This window comes from Charadrius vociferus, unplaced genomic scaffold, assembly GCF_000708025.1.
Source record: "Charadrius vociferus isolate BGI_N301 unplaced genomic scaffold, ASM70802v2 scaffold194, whole genome shotgun sequence".
Classification (NCBI taxonomy): Eukaryota; Metazoa; Chordata; class Aves; order Charadriiformes; family Charadriidae; genus Charadrius; species Charadrius vociferus.
Genome location: NW_009648046.1, coordinates 21,731 through 41,923, shown reverse-complemented (window position 1 = coordinate 41,923; position 20,193 = coordinate 21,731). Strand labels below are relative to the sequence as shown.

The 20,193-nt window shown below is 46.3% G+C and overlaps 1 protein-coding gene across 1 annotated transcript; it reads right to left on the bottom strand.

The window, feature by feature from the left end:
- On the bottom strand, nucleotides 1-19,448 carry LOC104285279 (tetraspanin-3-like). Its single transcript, XM_009883708.1, has 7 exons — nucleotides 19,389-19,448; nucleotides 5,495-5,686; nucleotides 4,800-4,874; nucleotides 4,232-4,327; nucleotides 3,323-3,475; nucleotides 2,031-2,114; nucleotides 1-87 (listed from the first exon to the last, which is right to left on the bottom strand). The coding sequence occupies exons 1-7, from the start codon at nucleotides 19,446-19,448 to the stop codon at nucleotides 1-3; spliced, it is 747 nt and encodes a 248-aa protein (XP_009882010.1).
- Between the last annotated feature and the right edge of the window lie 745 nt (nucleotides 19,449-20,193).

Sequence of the window (20,193 nt, the reverse complement as noted above, 5' to 3'; positions counted from 1 at the left end):
TTAAGCAAACACTCCTGAGTAAAGAGGCTGATATCCACTGTCTTCTCTCTTGCAAGTAAGCACGCAGACACTCAGCATGCCAAAGAACTGGAAAAGAGAGAGCACAAGGATTTAGTTTTGTTGTATTTTTTGTTTCAGTCATCAGACTCAACACCCATATATTAGACTTCTTCACCACAGCAAGGACATTCCTTTCATATTAAAAAACACTTAGAAAATACATCTACAGAAAGTGATTTTTTTTTGCATATCAATTTCCAATAATAGCTCCAGCACAGCTTTTTCCTCCCTGGTTTCTCCCATTAATTTACACATCCACATTAGTTCCTAGTTCCTCCTTTCAGGGAGCTGTAGAGAGTGAGAAGGTCTCCCCTCAGCCTCCTTTTCTCCAGGCTGAACACCCCCAGTTCCCTCAGCCGCCGCTCACAAGAGCTGTGCTCTAGACCTCACAGCTCCGTTGCCCGTCTCTGGACACACTCCAGCACCTCAATGTCTGTCTTGTCATGACGGACCCAAAACTGAACACAGCACTCGAGGTGGGGCCTCACCAGTGCCAAGTACAGGGGGACAATCACTGCCCCAGTCCTGCTGGCCGCACTATTCCTGATACAGGCCAGGATGCCGTTGGCCTTCTTGGCCACCTGGGCACACTGCTGGCTCATACTCAGCCTGCTGTTGACCAACACCCCCAGGTCCTTCTCCGCTGGGCAGCTTTCCAGCCGTTCCTCCCCAGGCCTGTAGCGCTGCATGGGATTGTTATGACCTAAGTGCAGGACCCGACACTTGGCCTTGTGGAACTTCATACCATTGGCCTCAGCCCATCGATCCAACCTGTCCAGATCTCTCTGTAGAGCCATCCTACCCTCAAGCAGATCAACACTCCTGCCTAACTTATTGTCATCTGCAAACTTACTGAGGGTGCACTCGATCCCCTCATCCAGGTCATTGATAAAGATACCGCTAAGGCAATCTTTAGAGATGATCACAGGAGAGATCGTGCTGGGAGGGTTCATCACAAATAGTAACAGGATACGTAATGGGAGTGTAGAACTCATCACTTTTATAAAGGGAAAGGAAACGATGGAAACGCCGTCACTGAGCAGTTTAAGCCCATGAGATCAAATACTGTAAACAATCTCCTCTATGCTAGGACTAAAATTAAGAAAAGGCGAGTTTAACTAAGTCAAGCCCCAGCCCTGAGATGGCATCTGGACAGATTTTGGCTTCTGCATTGAGTTCAGGAGGGGGGTATTAAACCGTAAGTGTACTGCAACGGCTCACCTTACAGACACTCTTTTATACAGAGCAGATAGTCAAAGAAAAAAACACTTTGGTGTTATTAAATGGTTCAATTCTCTGTCAACAAGGAACGGGTTACTAATCTTGGAGAACAGGTACAGGGAACAACAACAAAACACCAGGCTAAAATTTATGGGTCAAATCTTCACAAAGTTGCTTAGGCGTTTCTTCAATGTGCCAAAATGCGAGGAGCTTTACATCAGGGCTTTTCAAATCTAGTTTTCACACATAAGATGATCTGGTTTCACATTTCATTTAATTCAGTCTTCTAAGTCTATAAATACCCCTGCTGGTTTCACTCCTGGTCATATTTCTAGTCCATTTTGATTCCAGGTCTCTAAGCACAGGACTATTCATTGGGTTATATCTAAAAACAAACTTCGACGAGCTATTTTTTTGAATCATAGTTAAATATAGAAAAGCTGGTTGTTTTAGTAAAGAATTCTAGATCTAGGCCTTTTAAGCACGCCCGGCTTTTTGTACTTCCTACCAAATGACCAAGATGGATTCTCCATTGACTCGTCATCCCAAATCCCCTACTAGCATTTTGGATCCCTCCCTTATCATCGCACAAATGAAATACAGAAAGCTGGAAGAAAACAAGTGAGGAACAGCGGACTGGGTCTACTTCAGAACCAGAAAAAGGCTAATAGGACGTGGTAGAAGAAAAAGCCCCAGGAGCGAAGGCAAACAGCATTATTTTCCTTGAGGGAAGAGAAAGAAACATTTACCTTTACAATGGCAAATCCCAGGATTACAAGCATGGCATAGCTGATAACGCTCTGCAGCCCAGACTCCAGCTCCGCTGCACAGCCCTGCCATGAAAGAGATAGAAGAAAACTAGTTAAAAGATGTTAATTCAGCTGGATTTTTTTTTCCCATGTTTCTCCCCAGCCCTTCAAAGAATCATAGAATCATAGAATGGTTTAGGTTGGAAGGGACCTTAAAGACCATCTAGTTCCACCCCCCCTGCCATGGGCAGGGACGCCTCTTACCAGCCCACGTAGCTCAAATCCCCGTCCAACCTGGCCTTGAACTCCTCCAGGGATGGGGCAGCCACAACTTCTCTGGGCAACCTGTTCCAGTGCCTCACCACCCTTAAAATGAAAAATTTCTTCCTAATATTTAATCTAAATCTACCTTCTTCCAGTTTGAAGCCATTCCCCCTTGTCCTATCACTACGTGCCCTTGGAAAAAGTCCCTCCCCAGCTTTCCTATAGGCCACCTTTACGTACTGGAAGGCCACCATAAGGTCTCCCCAGAGCCTTCTCTTCTCCAAGCTGAACAACCCCAGCTCTCTCAGCCTTTCCTCATAGGAGAGGTGCTCCAGCCCTCAGAGCATCTTCATGGCCCTCCTCTGGACCCGCTCCAACACGTCCATGTCCTTATGGATGCAGGACCTTGTAAGGCCTGTCTAACCAACCTCTGCAGACCTGAGAGCATCCATTTTTGTCTTCCAGACCCAATAGCTTCTCATTCTCCTCTTGCTTGAGGAGAGGCACTGACAAACTGCAATTCACTTCCGTCTTCTGCTTCTCAATCTCCTCTAGCTCAGGTCACTTGTGCCAAAACTCAGAGCCAGGAAGACCAGCAATGGTATCTATAGAAGTCAACTTAGGGGCTTGTGCCCTAGACTGAAGGACCTGGTATGCAATTCTGCAGATTCATGGTCAATCCTAGAAGAGTCTCTTCCCCTACCCCAGATCTGTTTGAACAACTACGTGCCCCGGTCTTGTCACATTGCTTCTGTAGCAACATGAAATGGGAGGAGTTACCAGGAGAGAGACAAGACCAAACATCCAGACTGGTGCCCCTCCTTCATCATCTAGGAACTTTTGTAGAATTATACGAGAAGGAGGTTAGCTAGGGGAAAACCATGGGGAGAAAAAGGCTTGTGGGACAAATTGCTGAAAAGAACTGGATGAAGTTATCCCTAAACCCTGCCTGAAGTGCTTTCCTCGTTGGTTCTGGTTGGCTGAGAACGATCATGCCCCAGCTGTGAAACTGCGCCCTTTATCCTCACCCGTGTATTGAGTTCCTGCGGCTGATCCAGACGCCCCGTGCAGTTCTTCATATCTTGCCTGCAGCAGCTCAGAGGGACGCTGTTGTTACCGGTGGAATTAAACCACTGTGTGGTTGTCCAGTCACTGTAGTTCTTTACCCCACAACAACGAAGCTGCCAAACATGGGACAGTTACAGTGATGTATGAATATATATGAACACGAATGCTAATGTTGAGTTAAATCTCTCTTAGGGATACTGGGCAAGAGCTGCCCACAGTATGCAGCAGATTGATAAGAAGTAGTACTTCAGGAAAAGAGCCGTAGATATAATAGATCAACCCCTCTCGTACATTATTACCTTCTTTTTGGTTTATTCTTTGTGAAAGCTCTAATATTAAAGTGACAGGTTGCAGGAGAGGGTCTTCTGTCATCTTTCTATGGTATGGTACAGGATTCTCAGCAGCAGTTATTCATACGCACTCATTTGGTCTGATCCAAAGGCCACTCTCTTCAACAAGATCATTCATTTACATGAACTTAACACCAGGACCCTGAAAATGCCAACTCTGCAAAGTGGGGAGCACCCTCAATTGCCTTGGAGAATCACAGAATCATAGAATAGTTTGGGTTGGAAGGGACCTTTAAAGGCCACCTAGTACAACCCCCCCGCCATGAGCAGGGACATCTTCGACTAGATCAGGTTGCTCAGAGCTCTGTCCAACCTGACCTGGAATGTTTCCAGAGATGGGGCACTGACTACCTCTCTGGGCAACCTTTAGAATCAGATGCTAAACACTGCTGCAGAGCTGAGTTCCAGGATACAACCATACTGACCCCCTTCCCCTCCCTTCCCAGCCCAAACTCCTTGTTTACGACTCAATTGTGCTTTTTAAAAATAATTCTCAGGAAAATTTAAATGTTTTCTTACCTGTTCTTGCAAGTAATCCACAACAGTAGACTCTGGATTTTGCCCATTATACTTCTCAAAGACTGAGTGCATTGTGCCTTGCACATCAGTTTTTACCTAATTGGAGAGGGAAAAAAAAACCACACTGTTTTAACATGAGAGCTAAGATTTTTATCTAGTGGAAACTGTAAAAGATCTGTATCCCAACTAAGTCAGGGGGGGAAAAAATAAAAAAAAAATAATAATCAAGCAATGTTTTAGATAAAATGCAGGTAGCACTTAAACAGAATTATGTTCCCGGATAGAAGCTTGCCTCCCCTGATGGAGGAGCCCTCCTTTGTGAGCATCAACAACTGTTAATTCCAGCTTAGAGAATGCTGCGATGCCTGCCATGTACTTTATGTATTCACCATGTTCCCGACAAAGACTGATCCACATACTGAATGGTGACATCCCCATTCCGACTTGCCCTGCAGACTGCAGGATAGGGGATGAAGTGCAAGGAAACTAGATATACTGAAATGCTCTAACAACAGAAGATCTATTCTTTACTTCCAGGTTGGTACAGAGATGCTAATTCTTTGCTTACCTTTTCCCTGTAAACAAATCCCAGGACAAAAGCGGATACTTCTGCAATAAAGATAACCAGGATAATGGCCAAGAACTGAAATTAAGAGAGAAGGACTATAAGGAAGAATTCAATTCCACAGCATTTGAATTCAACTCTACATTGCCCATCACATTAATTTATAGTGTTAAGTTATCATTATCTGTTGCTGCCTCTCTGATCAAAATAGCTTCCAAAAAATAATTTAGAATAGGAGATTACCGCGCATGGCTGGGACTTTGTGGCTTCCCAGGATCTGTGCCCAACGTAGGCAGCCTCCGGAACGCTGCCATGATGTTATTTGTGTGGACAGCCTATGAAACACTTTGCGAGGCAGCTGTTGAACAGGAGACTGCACAGATAAAACTTCTCAAAGCTCGCTATTTTCCACACTTATCTCCAGCAAGCTGGCTGAGGCAGAGCCACGAAACTGTCCCCAGCTGTGGGTATTTGTCTGTACAAGGCAGCACAACTAATAATTTAGCCTGCACCTCACTCGCCATCAATCAGTGCCTCACAGCAGTACGTAACTCCCACAAAGGAGCAGTGCTTCAGCAACATATTTCAGAATAATCTTTTACTTTTTGTTCTGCTCCTCCTGAGAAGGTCTAGTGGTGCACCTCCTGTACCACGCAACAGGGTGAAGAAAAGGACACGCAAGAACCTGCAACACTCACCAGCCCTAGGCCAACTCGGGACTCCCGGAAGGTGGCACAGCAGCCGATCAACCCAATGATGAACATTACCACAGCAACACAAATGATGATCACGGCTGGCAACAGAGCATACTTGTCCTGCAGAAAATTGTCGTAGCTCTTGTAGGTGTTAATGACATATCCCCCAACATAGCTGAGACCTGCTGCTGCTGCCTGAAATGCAATAAAGTTAGTTATTAGCAATTATTTATTAAGCATCTGCTCAGGAAAGTAAATATGGATCTTTTTTGTAATGGCATAATTAAGATTTTAACTGCAGAAGTAATGACTACAGTATGCAAAGATCTAGGGAAGAAAAAGGATGTATCTGAAACTAGCTGCTCATCCAAACTTTAACACAGAGAAGACAGAATTAACTTCCTGAGAATCACTCCTCTCCTAATGAAGCATCGCTTCAGCTGAGCTGAAACAGGGGAGTCTACAGACATGCATCAGCCAGTGTCTCTGCAGAGGGCCAAGTTCACACTTCCTACCCAAGACCACCTAACTTCTACCCAACGCTGCATTTGGAGGGATCACTTTTAAGATGATCACTGCAGGGATGGGCTGTTGATTTTGGCCTTTTTTTGAGAAAAACTTGTCCTTTCCACTCTCACAAGAGCATTAACCACTAAGGCATGAATGTTCTTGATCTCAGCAAAACACAGTCCCTCCTTTTCCTGGAGGAAACAGATTTCTGCAACCTCTAAAATGAACAATGTTTTGCCGATTGAGGACAACATACAGTGCACCAGTGACAGCTGCCCACCTAGCAGCCCTGGAGACCGAAGGCTTTTATTCGCAGAACTGGGATCAGCCCTGGAAATAACACCGACAGACTCAGCAATGCCCTGCCAATGCCTCACCAATGGCATAAACAAATTCTCTCAAGAGTTACAACAGCACATCCACCCTCTATAATCCTGCAGCGTAAGACTACGCCTGTAAAAATGAAGCACCGTCCGTACTGACGTTCTGGAAACTCAAGGGAAACCAGCCTGTTTGTTTTCAATAGGCTACAGCTGGATTTCATCATACAGCTTACAAGCAGTTTGTTGCTTCCCACAGTGCTGTACGTTTTAATTAAATAAAACACTCCTTATACTGGAGCTCGGACTTGCTAATTCCTTTACCTTGTTTGGCTCCTTCCCCTCCAGCCAGGTCTGGTGCCTGCCCTTCAATTATCTCCAAGTGCAGGGGACATCCTTCATTTCAGACTGCTCTCATCCCACACTACTCTTGCATTCCTGGACGCTGCCTGTACCTCAAAATTACCAGGATCAGATGCACCAAGTGATGAAACCAGGGTCAAACCAACCCTTAGAGACGTTTAGCACATCGCATGCAAGATCCTGCTGTGTTGGGGCTCGGATACAGCAGGTCCTTTACAAAGTGAGATACGAGGAAAAGGAATAGGATCACCAATTCTCAAGAGTTTTTTTTTCTTCTCCGCATGCATTGGGTTTTCAGGTGGTGCTAATGATTAAAGCAGATCCTAAAAGTTCCTTTAACTTTTCCTTGCATTGAGGAAAATCTCTTTCCCATTTCCCTGTCTGCAGGCATGCAGTGACCAGGGCTTCTTCCTCCCACCCCTTTTTAGGGACGCCGGGAAAGACCACTCGAGCTCAAAGGTCACCATTGCCTTTTCACTTCACCACTGTGAGCAACCTCCCCTGTTCCTCCTCCACCATTGTGCTCTTGTACTGAAAGTGGGAGAGGAAAAGTCCCTGGAGTGGCAGCAACACTAAAGGTGGGGCTAGAGACGCTGCACCTCCATCCTGCTGTGCCTTTAATTGTACAAAAAGAGCAAGGTGTATGACTCAAAAAGTGCATCCCATATTTATGGCCTGGAGAGCTGGATGCACGTGCGACTGTCCACCTATTCTCCGGTCTGGAACATCATCATCTGGGCAAGGGCAGCCACAGAGCAGGAAGCAACACTCCTGAGCTAACTATCCATCATCGTGGAGAAAATGTGATGACATGATTTGCCCAATATATCCTTTACTTCTAATAATTTCTAGGACTTCCGAGCACTGTGATTGGCCATGGTGGCCCCAAACCCAGTGAAAACAACGCAGATTCAAGAGAGGGGATGCAAGAGCTTTTATTAACCACAGAAATGCTCTGCTCAGCTGGGCTAGCACCAGCTCAGAAAGCAGCTCAAAAGGGTTCCGAGTTTGGCCCCTGCTTCCATGGAAGCTGTGCAAAACATCCAAGTGACCACAGCAGGAACAGCATGATGCTCTGAGCTGACTTAAAACCTTCTCCCTATTTTTGCATGGCAAAATATATTACATGAATACTGCCACGGTTACTGTTTTAGTTGTCCCATCCTGACTGTAACCCCTGACTGGGGTTGTTCCTCAAGCTTTGGGGTTTCTCAGGTTTTGGGGAAATTTCAGGAAGGTGCACCATGACTTCCCAGCGTGCACCAAGTCATCATCCTCCACCATGAACACAGACACAACACAGCGATGCTCCCAACCACCGTGCTTGTACCCAAAAATCACCTCATCCTTGGTCTCTCTGCTGCTGCTATCACTGCAAACCTAATGCAGAGCTGAGTTATGGCTTTATAAATTCTAGGCTAGAGAAAGTACTGCCAGGTGGTCACCCCAAACCAAAGGTGGAGCCGGCCACTAGCAGCATGAAGCCTCCTCTGCAGGGACATAAACCAAGCGCTCGCATCTGGGCACAGTCACTAACGAGAACGTTTTTCCTGAGGCCAGCGGTCTTTGGTACAGCTCAGCACCCAGGTTGGGATGTCCCTCCACAGTTGTCATCAACCGCTGAGTGCCCACAACCCCAGGAGAAAACCAGAAGGACTGAGACCCTCAGAAAGGTTCGTGATGGAGGAAGGCAGTCCCTGGAGAAACAGAGCAGGGGTGACTTCACCGCAGGAAAGGAAGCACAGACTGAGTAGCTGGGGTACAAAAAAAGCATAAGCCACGTTTTTTCTGGCAAGTAAATGAGTCATCTGCATTCAGCAGCAATGTCATGTCAAAACATGCACAACGAAAGAGCCTTGTGACTTAGTTAATGGGTAAAAGTTAATGTGCAAAGTGCAAAGTTAATCATGTGTCACTTTCAGAGAATGTAAAGCCCTGCTCTTTTGCATAACTCCAGTCCCAGCCTTTGCAAGTAGTTCTGTACATCTAAAGACAGCCTGCTTCATAATTTAATCTTCCTATAGGATGCTTTACACGAAAGAATCCTCCAATATTTCCATTATTCTTCTGCAAGCGATTTAGATGACTGACCCATTCTTCATCTCTCCTCTCTATGTCTGGTTTTCTACCTATTTTCAGCATGCTCAATGGAGCACAACGCAAAGGAAGCACACACAGGAAATACTAAAAGCTGCGCAAAACCAAGAAAAAACTTGGTGCTAGTAAAAAGCTACCACGAGTTCAAAAGCACAGTGTGTAGCCAATTCACAAAAATCCTGTAAAGCCAGGACTAGCAAAGCTCCACAACGGTAAGCCAACATCAGAGGGTCCGGCGTTGAGTTCAAGGAGATTCTTGCCCCAAGTTTATCAATGCAAATAGAGACCGGTACTATCACAGCAGGTTTTACTGCAACATTCAGGATTGTCTGCGTTCTGGTAAGAGATGAAACACAGCCAGCAAGTGGTCTATTATAATTTCTGAACTTCTGCTTCCAAGCAGAAAAAGGAAGTATAACGAGGTAAAAATAAAAAGACTTTGGGTAACGATCTGGCCTGAAGGAAGTTCACATTTTTCCCCGCAAACTGAGAAGCAGCCACGACTTCACCCATGTTTTTTAATTCAAAGTGAATTTTTTGAAGCCTGAAGAGCAGGGTCACTCGGGGAGGCATTTCAGGTAACCATCTGTTCCCTGGTTTGGTTGTTTTTTGTAGATAAGGCCCAGAGCTAAACTTTGAAAGTGGAGAAGAAAAATATTTCAACACATAAATCTTTGAGCTCTCCCACTTAAGCCTTTCCAGTACTGAAGGCAAGTTCAAAATCTGGTGGAGTTATTTTCCCCTAACACTGAAAAAACTTCAGCCCATTCCTGAATCTACCATGAAACTTCTCTTGAAGAGAAACATGACAAGAAATGTTCTTTGCACTTCTGAAGACATACCTTAAGTCAAGAGTAAAAAGTGTAAAGTAAAGCCGATTAAACAGATTTCTGTTGGATCTCAAAAGGAAAGAAGAACCTTTCACAAATACAAAGGCCAGTTTAAGCAATTACTTTTGGGGAGGGAGAGATCAAATAATTCGTTCTTCATAATTAGTCAAACACCTTCTAAAACACATCTAAGTACACACACGGTTGCCAGGATTATTCTGAGAAATTAATACTATAATTTTTTTTTTTTTTTTTAGGCTGCTGCGTGGAAGTTTTCTTTCAGAAGAATTCAGTGCAGAACAGGATCACGCGATGCATGGAGAAGCTTGGCCCAGTGCAGCTGGCACAAACCCCAGCAAGCACACACAGGAAATACTAAAAGCTGTGCAAAACCAAGAGAGGCTTGGCCCAACGCAGCTGGCACAAACCCCAGTGCAGGCAGCCAAAGAGTGATGCAAGGCTGATATGGGACAACCAGTTCATCCGATCCGTGGGGCAGCATTGCTGCCTGCATGTTGCTGTGGTCCACCAGCCACAGCAAGCAGAACATCCTAACCTTACCCCTTCCTCCCCAAACATCCCCGGCTGACTCACTGGGGCTCCAGGAAACGCTGCTGGTATTTACAATGCTGGTGATACTCATAAGAGATGAGGTAAATGGAAATTTTGCAAGAAAGCCCCTTTGCACAGTTGAGTGACAAAGCTGCGAGCATTTCTGCTCGCATCGTTCAAGGACCAAAGCAAGACTTGTACTTGCTTTTTCATATCCTGTGCCTCTGACAAAGCAGAGATCTTAAATTGTTTGAGTGCAGACAACTATCTCCTTGTTGGGGCTGAGCGAAAAGAAAGCAAACCCATAACAACAGGGTTTTCCTAAGCTGATGTTAGGGCAGGGTTACTCACTGCCCAGCCGGCTGAGCTGGGGAGGCAGGTATACAGTGGTGCTCTGCTGCAGGAACGTATATAATGTATATAATGCGCTGGAACTGTCTCCAGCCACATAATACACACGCAGCACCGTGAATATTCAATCTTCCCTGTGAAACAGAAGGGGATAGGACTGGATGGCTATGAGGAGCCCAAGCTGTCCCACTGATGCAGAACAGGACAGCAGTTGGAAAATAGGAGATTTTATATATTTTATTTTTAAGTACAGCAATTTTTTTTTTTACCTTGTGTCCCACCATCAGAAGGGGAAATTTGTATATGCTGATGACCATAAGCCCCTGCCCTTCTAGAGAGACTTATGGCTATGCAAATACTTGATGACACATTATCAATGTTACAGCCACAGAAGGGGCTCCTTAAACTTTCCTCTATACAACTGCTCGGAAAAAGAAACAAAAATATAAAATTTGCATCTATCAGTCAGGCAGAACAGATATTTTTCCACTTTGCCATCTTTGTTTTAATAAGTTGACCTTATGTGATGTCTGGGAGTTTTGTGTTTATTTGCATTTATCAGCATAGGCTTCTTTGCCCTCCGCCAAACCTAAATAAAATACAGTAAAGGAGCCAAACTACTAGCTACGAAATTAAAAGGCAGTGTTCATTGGTTTGGGGTTTTGTGGGGTTTCTTTTGAAGGTTTCTTCCAGCATCCTCGAATTTCAGAGTGTTGATTTGATCATTTGGCCTGTTAATGTGGACCAGTATAGGATTTTCTTTTTAAAAGGCTGTTCAGTTAAATACAGAAAAACAAAGCTATAGCATTAAAAGGGAAAGCTGTAAGACCAGGGTAAATTGCAAATTCACCAAACAAGTGCATTCAGCAAGATGCATCCTCTATACAGTGAAAGAAGTGAGATAATGAGACTTAAAAACGTCGTTTCTCCCACATCAGTTTTCAGACAGGACTTTCCCAGGGCCAGCACTAATATCTAACACAGCACAAAACTTGGACTGATTTGACTTTGTCCCATATCATTAACTTTTTATGGGCAAAGAAAGATATGGCAAATAATACTGTTTATCTCTAACCAGTAATAGCAGTTGTTTTCTGCAGTAAACTACTATAAATACATACTGGAAGAACTATCAATACCCACACAAATACTTTCTGAACCATTCCCTTCTAGTTCTTCATTAGATAATCAGCTCACGGAGGAGTTTTAGTTAATTTTAAAGCTCGAAAACTATTTTTTTTTTCACCACTGTCTTTGCACAGCAGTGATTTAAGCCAGAGCACCTCACCCCATACAATACCTGATGGTGATGTTTTTAAGCCAGAGCACCTCACCCCATACAATGGTGATGTTTCGCCTTTACATCCAACAGCTACATTCACTGGGATGCATCCCATTTTCAGCAATTTTAATTTGCCAGAGGACAGATCAGGATATCATCTTCAATTACCAGTTTGCCAAGTGCTTGCCACTACTGTGCTGTCCCCATGCCACCCCCCCATCTAGAATCAAGCCCCAGCAACACTGGTTTCAATTACAGCTGCACACCCCCTCCCTAATGCAGAAGACACTTCTTGTCTTTGGGGTTTTTTTTCTGTGTATAAAAATGGGGTTTGATTTAACTTGACAGGTAAATCCTCTGCTCAAAAGGGTTTGCACAACATTTCCTCTATAAATTATTTACTACTCAGCAGCCAGCGTGCATGGCAAGGGGAATTACTCTTTCTGGCTCCTTTGCTGCTTTACTCTAATACAAGTTTTATTCTTCCCATTCGCTGCCAGATTTTCAAGTCCTCCCTAGCTGTTGCGTTACTCCATTTCCAAGGAGTCAACAGGTTTTCTAGGGACTTCAGGGGAAAACAAAGGCACTGAGCACTTCCAAGAAAGCCTTCTTCCTTTTATGCTCGCTTTAACAACTTTACAACTCCTGTTCAAAACTCCGCTTAACCCATTTGGACCACGCAGCTCCCCAGACCTGACAGTCTCCCTTGCACCCAGGCAGAGCTTTTCTTTTTCCCCAGCAATTAGGCAATTAGGGCGACTCTAACTCATCATTTGTCATCCCACTTGCAGAGATTCCTCTCCCTTTTCCTGTCCCAGGTTTAAAACTCTGCCAGCTGGGAGGGACCTCCTGGCTTCAGCTACTGTTTCCTACCACGCTTATGGTATCGATTTCTCTGAATGATAAATCAATTATTGCAGCACTTGTGTGATCTGGCTTCATCCAGGACAGTGTGTGACCCTCCACCTGCAGCACAGAGCAGCAGGAAGGCTCCAGCATGCCCATCAAACGGCCACGCAGGCAACAACTGCTATGGAGGGGATGTACCCACCATCTGCTGTAGCTCCTGGCCACGCATAGCTCACAGCCACCACCGGACAGGCTAGCCACACGTTGGTGCGATACGAAGTCACAAAAGCACAGAAGGGTTGAGGTGGGAACAAACCTCTGGAGGTCAACTGGTCCAACCTCCTGCTCAAGCAGGGCTACCTAAAGCTGGCTTCCCAGGACCACATCCAGAACGCTTTTGAATATCTCCTAGGGATGGGGACACCTTTCTGGGCAGCCTGTGCCAGTGCTCAGTCACCATCACAATAAAAAAGTGTTTCCACAGGAACCTCCTGTGGTTTTTTGTGCCTGGCTCTGTCCTCTTGGCACCTGTATTTATATACATTCATAAGATCCCCCAGAGGCTTCTCTTCTCCAGGCTGAACAGTCCCAGCTCTCTCAGCCTTTCCTCACAGGAGACATGCTCCAGTCCCTTCATCATCTTCCTTGCCCTCTCTCCAGTATGTCTGTGTGTCTCCTACTGGGGAGCCCATCACCAGACCCAGCACTCCAGACCTGGCCTCACCAACACTGAGCAGAGGGGAAGGACCACCTCCATCCACCTGCTGGCAATGCTCCTCTTGATGTGGCCCAGGGTGCCCTCAGCCTTCGTGCAGCAAGGGCACATTGCTGGATCATGGTCAGCTTGGTGCCCACCAAGACCCCCAGGGCCTCATATGCCAAGCTGCTTTCCAGGACATGCATGGATCTGCTCTGCTCCCCACTATCCTACAGCTCTTTCTGTTTCCAAGACCTTGGAAGCCCATAGCTTCAAGTATTTCCCCACTTCTTTTCTGCTGGGAAAAAAAGCAATTTAAAAACCTTTACACACACTTTCTGTGTTCCCTCAGACTCTCACGTTGTGAAAACATCGATTAGCAAAATAATAAAAAATACTGAACTCAGCAAGTTGGCTTTGGATTGGAGCAAAAAGTGCCACAGCTGTGAGTCCCTCCAAGCTGTCCTCGATTGCCAGCCCCACCAACAGACCCAGGAGAGACTTAACCACTGATCTCGTGCCAGACGTTGGCCACAATTTCAAAACCTTTAAACCACAGTCTCCTCATGTGAAGTACAGAGGTGGGACATAGCTGACAAAACTGTACTGAGCCTACTTACACAAAGCCATGGGAGACTCTTCAAAGAACATTATATCTCAATATTCAGCTGTGATGCACAACTACGGGGCATGTTTCATCTTGCCTTCAAAACATACTGCAGGGCTGCTCGGTGGGTACAGTGGGAAGCGCTTGTTTTTTCCTTTTTCTTCCTCAAATGAAAACAATGAGCAGCAGCCAAAAGGCTCTGAAAAACGGCGGCTCTCTTACAGGGGGAAAAAAAACCCCAAACCAATACTTACTTGCAGTTTCTACATGCAGCAATCCCACGCGTTCAAGACAAATTCTGGTTTTCATGGTTTTCTTTTAAAGTTATGTAAAATAGATGTTCTTCTTAGAGTAGTCCAAGCATGTCTTCTGTTCCTCAGCCTAACTCTGGGGTTTCCCCCCCCCCAAATGCCAGCATGTATCCTATGAAGTGTGAGTGGTGGGATGTTCTCTTGGAGACACTGCACACCAGCACAAAGCAAGGAATCCTGCCCCAAATGCTTTCCTTTCTAATGCTTAAACCTCTGCCTTGGGGTCAGTCTGGTGCTGCTAATCAAAATCACAGAGCAGCACACACCTCAGGACAACAGGACCGCTATCCGGACAAAGCAGCACCACCCTTTTCACTTTTACTCTCCCCAAATACAGACACAGACTTCAGGGCAAGAGCTCGCTGCGAACTTCAGCTCAGCATGGATGGATTTATCAGCCACTGCCAAGCTGGTTTGGATCTAACAGTCAGTTCAGACACAAAACACCCTCTAGTTCAATATTTGCCTTCAGAACCACCCTGGTTTCTTAATAAGCTGTTCCTGGCTCAGCCACCAGATCCTGCGACTAAACCGAACAGTGAAGTGCACCTAAAACACAGTGGAGCTAACCCTACAGCCTGGGAAAACGTCTCGGAGCTGGGGAGAGGGCAGACGCCTCTAATCTGCCCTGAAATATTGCTTGTCACCCAGCTGAAAGGGAAGGGACGTGGGCAGCGGGGCCACGTGGCTGGTGTGTGCCTCTTCCCGTAAGGAAAAGTGCAGGCTGGGATTCTCCTGCTGCAGAGGGATCCTGCCAGCTCCATGGTAAAGCAAACACAGCTTGGCAGTGCGACGCTTCTGGGGAAAATTAAGGAAATGCCCAGTTCATACATCAACTACAGGTAAGAGATGCTTTCTATTCCCTCTGGATAAAGCCTCCTCCAGCTCTGAACTTCTTGCAAAGGGGTAACAAAATGGGACCTCTTGAGCAGCTGTAATTATCCCAGGCACTTCTACAGCATCAGACCTCTGGTTTTGGAGACCTGCAAACTGTGAGACTTGTGAAGAGACTAAAGTGTGTTAACAGCCGGATCCAGAACCCGGCCACTCAACAGGAACCTTTCCACAGCCTCAGGGGACAGCCAGACTAAGGTTGTTCCCCAGAAGCACACTTCCCCTTTCCCGACCACACAGCACCGACATCTTAGTTTTAGTTTTGTCCGTGAGGCCCCTACGCGTACAGCAAAGTGCATTTCCCTGAAAGTCAGGTTAATTCCGCTTCCTGATTTTGGACAGATTAGTTTAAAATAAGGAGGAACTTTGCCCTTTCAAGGCACGCTCAAATGGATCACACCAATGTGCCCAAAACCTGTACCAAGCCCTGGTATCGGCCCCATTGAGCAACCACTCCGGCTAACGTGGCTGTTTTTCCCCCCACAGTTCAGCAAGAAGTTCACCATGGAGCGAGAAACGAACCCACCGCTTTCTACGTCCCACCCAACACACCTCCTGTTGGGTTAAGACGTCCCCCGGTCCTCCCTGGCTCATCATCCCGTGGGTCCCAAGGGACCCCACCCAGTACCATGACCCATCAGAAGGGCAGAAACAAGGAGCCTGGAGGGAAACCTGTCCCGAGCCCTTTCAGAAGTGAATGAATGACCACAGCTTTACTCACTGGATGTGCTAAGGAAAAAAAAAGAAAAAAGAAAGCTCTTAGTTAAACAGCTTTTTCCACCACGGACAGTGAGTCAGACTGACCCTGCGGCCCATCAGCATCATTTCCCTGACCCGGAGCGGGTAAAGGAGCTTCCACAGCTCTTCCATCTTCCTATCAAGCATCACACGCAGCGTTCAAACCTGGCAGAGCTGCCTGTCCCCCACTGTCACGCACAGCGGGCAGCTACAGACAGAATTAAGGATTTGCCCAAGAACAGATGGAGGAAAGGTGAGAAACGGGTCACAGGGCTGCTGACACCCAGACCTCTAATGACTCTTTGGAGAATACCTCTGTCCTTAAAAAGAAATGTGTTTCTATCATCAGTAATCTCCAACATAACCTTTGCTCTTCACTACATTTTCAATTCCACCTGGGGATTAAAAAATCTCCTCCTCCTTAGGGTTTTTAATTTATTTTTTAAGTGTCCATCTGATTTCTCTCTGACTGAGTGAGCATTCCCAAACCTCCCATCACCAGCCTGATTTCAAACCACTCACAAATGCAGGAACTTTTTTTACAGATATGTTTATCCTTCCCAATTACTAAAAATTATTTAAAAGTGATACCACAGTAATATTGCGATAGCTTGAGCTTCCAGTGCACCCTCTCACGTCACTTGGCAAACCACTGTAAGGTTGAAAACAAGTAGCTTTTGGTCTTGGATGCACCAAGGGCAAAGGAGATAAGATTAAGAGCAGACCAGACAATTACTCCAGGATGCCCAAACCAGGCTGAGTATCTCCTTGCAGCAGAGATGACACTAATACCCCAAAACACATTTAATTCATGCTCGTTGGAAACTCCTGGGTCACAAATCCAAAGATATTTGCAAAAAACACCTGATATAGGGGGGAGAAGATAGGGGACAGCAGGCCAGCGTGAGCTCCGCAGTGCTGGGACATTCTCAACAGGGACCAGATGTGACGGCAAAGCCCCTCTCTATTCTCCAGTCAATGGATGACTCTTGCAACCATCTGGAGTCAAGTCCCAACCCAGAGACTGCAGTTCACACCTCTTGTTAGCAAAGAGGCAGAATCCAACTGGGTTTTCTGAAGAGTCAATAAAGCTCCTGAACAACCTGCGTGGGGCTCAAATGCACCCCAAGTGCGTGCAGGCACAGAAGGAACCAGGGAAAGCTGAGTCTGGCTTCATTGCTTGCAAGTAGAGCACACCCTGCCAGGGACCACAGCTGGGATCACTCTCCTGGGCTTCTCCTCCTTGGACAGTCCTGTTGCTGTCAACAGATTGAATTCTGCTCTCTCCAATCCACCAGTCTTCCTACAGCCACCCAGACAATATCTTTATCCTCTCTACTGTTGGGCAAGTGAAGCAAGGCTGGGAATGTGTCCACCTCTGGTGGACTTTTGGCAATGAAGTCCCCAGGACTCGTGATGGATCCCAAACCATCTCTGGAAGCAGAGGTCTGTTTAGTGACAACAAAGCTGAAGGAGGTGAGCTGGAGCAAGGGGCTAATAGCTGAATTCAGCAGCACAGCTTTGAGGTTAAAGAAGGGAATTTAGAAGAAAAGCAAGCTGGGAAGGATGTGCAGATCCCATTATACAGAAATATCAGAGCATGAAACTTCCATCTAGTTTTAAGATTCCTAATTTCTTCCCTTGGATCAGTAAGTGAATCCCAGCGTCTCACCTCTCTCCTTCAAGGAGCATCATTACATCCCACCCAGCCGATTCCCCTCACAAGACATTGCCAAGAAATCGGAGTCTCCTCTGACCCTTCCTCTCCCTCTTTTAGGTTCCATGAATTAAACCAGCATCTCATTTTCCCTTAGAACAGGCCAACACTCACTTACCAAAACAACCACCCACTTGGACCTAATTAGTAGGTGCTAAAATGCAAAACTGGAGGTGGGCACATCTCCCACAGCTTGAAGCACCACCCCTGGGGAACTGTGTAGTTAAAACAGCTTCAATCAATGCCTTGTTTCTGGGGGTTGTGCACACCCACAGTCGTAGTCCCGTCCTGTCCCCTCCCCCACTGAGTAGCAGAATGACTTGCAGGTACAATGCTGAACCTGGTGAGTAACAGAGAAGTTGCTTTTTTGCCCTGCTTAGGAAGTCCCTATTTGTCAATCTGGAAAATCTGTCTTCACTCCCGCACGATGATAACGATCAGAGATCCAAATGTGGATTTATTGCCTTTTTAGGATGTTTCTAAGCTATAACCTTCGTCAAAGCACCATATCCGCACTGGCTGCTGAATACGCAGGTGGTGAATTATTTTCCATAATCATTTCCAAGCTGGGTAAGATTTGCAGCCTGCGATGCCTGAGCATGAATTACTCCTTAGAGAAAGACTCCAATGTTCTTTGCAAATCTTATGTTTTGACAATGATCCTGAACCTTGTACTCGGTAGAGCCCCAACTGTTAGAAATGTTCTGAAAGAGCATAAAAGAGGCAGTTCCTCCTTCCCCACCCTCCTCAAACCTGAATTCCAGGTTCTGCAGTTCTGCTGTGGGAATGAGATTACCACACAGTAATGGTGGCGGCAGCCTCTAAACGCCCCGGGCTTTGGGGCTGCATTGCTCTTCCTGGGATAAAAAACCAAAGGGTTGGTGTGGATCACCTCAAATTCAGAGGTTATAGATGGGGAGAAGGATAATTACTGATCATTTGTGGATCCAGATGACCTAATAGCTTCAGTCACGATTAGAGAGTTCCCTTGAAGCAGAAGAAAAAGCACCAGGGTCGCTTCTAGGAGGACATAAGGCTGATTTTTAAAAGCCAAGCAATGATGCTGAAGCTCAGGGGCTTTCGACACGCAAATAATGGGATGCTCCAGTGTTTCTCTGCGGGTATTTAAAAAAAAAAACCCACCACGAAACAAACGTACGGGGTGAGATCATGTTACTGGACGCACAGCAGTGAACACGGCCTCCTGCACTGTTCAGGCTGGCGACAGGAGAGGTACATCGTGCTGAGCCCCCCAAAATCAGGCACGGGACCGCAGTGGGGTGCAGCGAGTCCCATATATTTACAAAACAGGGCACAACACCCCACAAGACCTCAGGGTTTAATTCAGCGCCCGTGTGATGCCCTCACCCCCCACAGCCGAACAGCTCCGCTTGTTTGCAATCACAGAATTAGCTGGTTGAGTGCTTTAATGACACGCCTTTAAAAACACTACCGAAAATACTACTACATTAAAAACCCTCCGCAAAAAAAAAACCAACAAAACAACCAACAAACTCCAACACCTTTTTTTTTCTCGAAAACTTTAAAAAACCCCATCTTCTTGTTCTTTAAAGATATAGATGTAGGGTTTTCTATAGAAATTAATGTCACCTGCACACCGATAAACTAAACGCCCGTTTAACTCTGGCAACGCCGGTTACCCACATCACGGCACGTCCCACAGCACCGTCTCTCTCTGCCTCAGCCCTTCACCGCAACCCCCACCTAAACCAGGGGTGTCCAGGTTCCCCCCCACGTCCCAGCACCCTGTGGCGGTACCCAGAAGGCGAGGCTCAGCAGCAGCAGCACCGTCTTGGAGGTGATCACGCCGCAGTCCATGGCGTGGAGCAGGACTGGGGAGGATGAGGAAGGACCCAGCTTTGGGTCCCGCGTGGGGCCGCCCACGGAGCCGCCCCGTAGCCCAACCCCGTCCCTTCCCACCCACTGAGAGGCGCTCAGTGTTTCCCTGGGGCCAAAAAAGCAGTTTCCCAATCTTTTTTCTTTTCTTTTTTTTTTTTCTCCAAAGGAGAGCCAGGAACAAATGTCAAAGCAAATTAGTGTTGACTTCAACATTTTTTGGTTTTTGCTTTTTTTTTTTTTTTTTTAAACTTCTGCAACTTTCAAGCTCGGTTAAACTGAGCTTTTGTGAAAAGCTCTCACTGCGACTAAAATGTTTCCATCAAATCTCCCTTCCAGGATTGCTAACCCACAGCCGAGCGTCTCCCTTCATCCCGTGCTTCTCAGCCTTTCTGGTTTGGCACCGTCTCACGGCGAGCTTCCCAGTCACATGCGCCACAGAGTGGGAATACAGCTAGTACGTGGGTTTGGACACTCGACAGTATGTCCTCACTGCTGAAATGTGAGGCTGAGCAGCTGCAGGGAGAGGGATTTGAATTTGGTGACTGCGGAGGGCTGCAAACGTCACTTTATTTCCATCAGCTGAGCCTCATGCTTTTAAAAGATTTAGATTTAGCTTAGATATTAGGAAGAAATTCTTTCCTGTGAGGGTGGTGAGAACCTGGAAGAGGCTGACCAGAGAACTTATGGATGCCCCATCCCTGGAGGTGTTCAAGGCCAGGTTGGA

Coding starts and splice junctions, on each gene's coding strand:
- LOC104285279 (XM_009883708.1), bottom strand. CDS start 19,448: ATGGACTGCGGCGTGATCACCTCCAAGACGGTGCTGCTGCTGCTGAGC. Junction 4,875..5,494: donor CCCGAGTTGGCCTAGGGCTG/GTGAGTGTTGCA, acceptor TCTTAATTTCAG/TTCTTGGCCATTATCCTGGT. Junction 3,476..4,231: donor TGGATTACTTGCAAGAACAG/GTAAGAAAACAT, acceptor CATGTTTGGCAG/CTTCGTTGTTGTGGGGTAAA.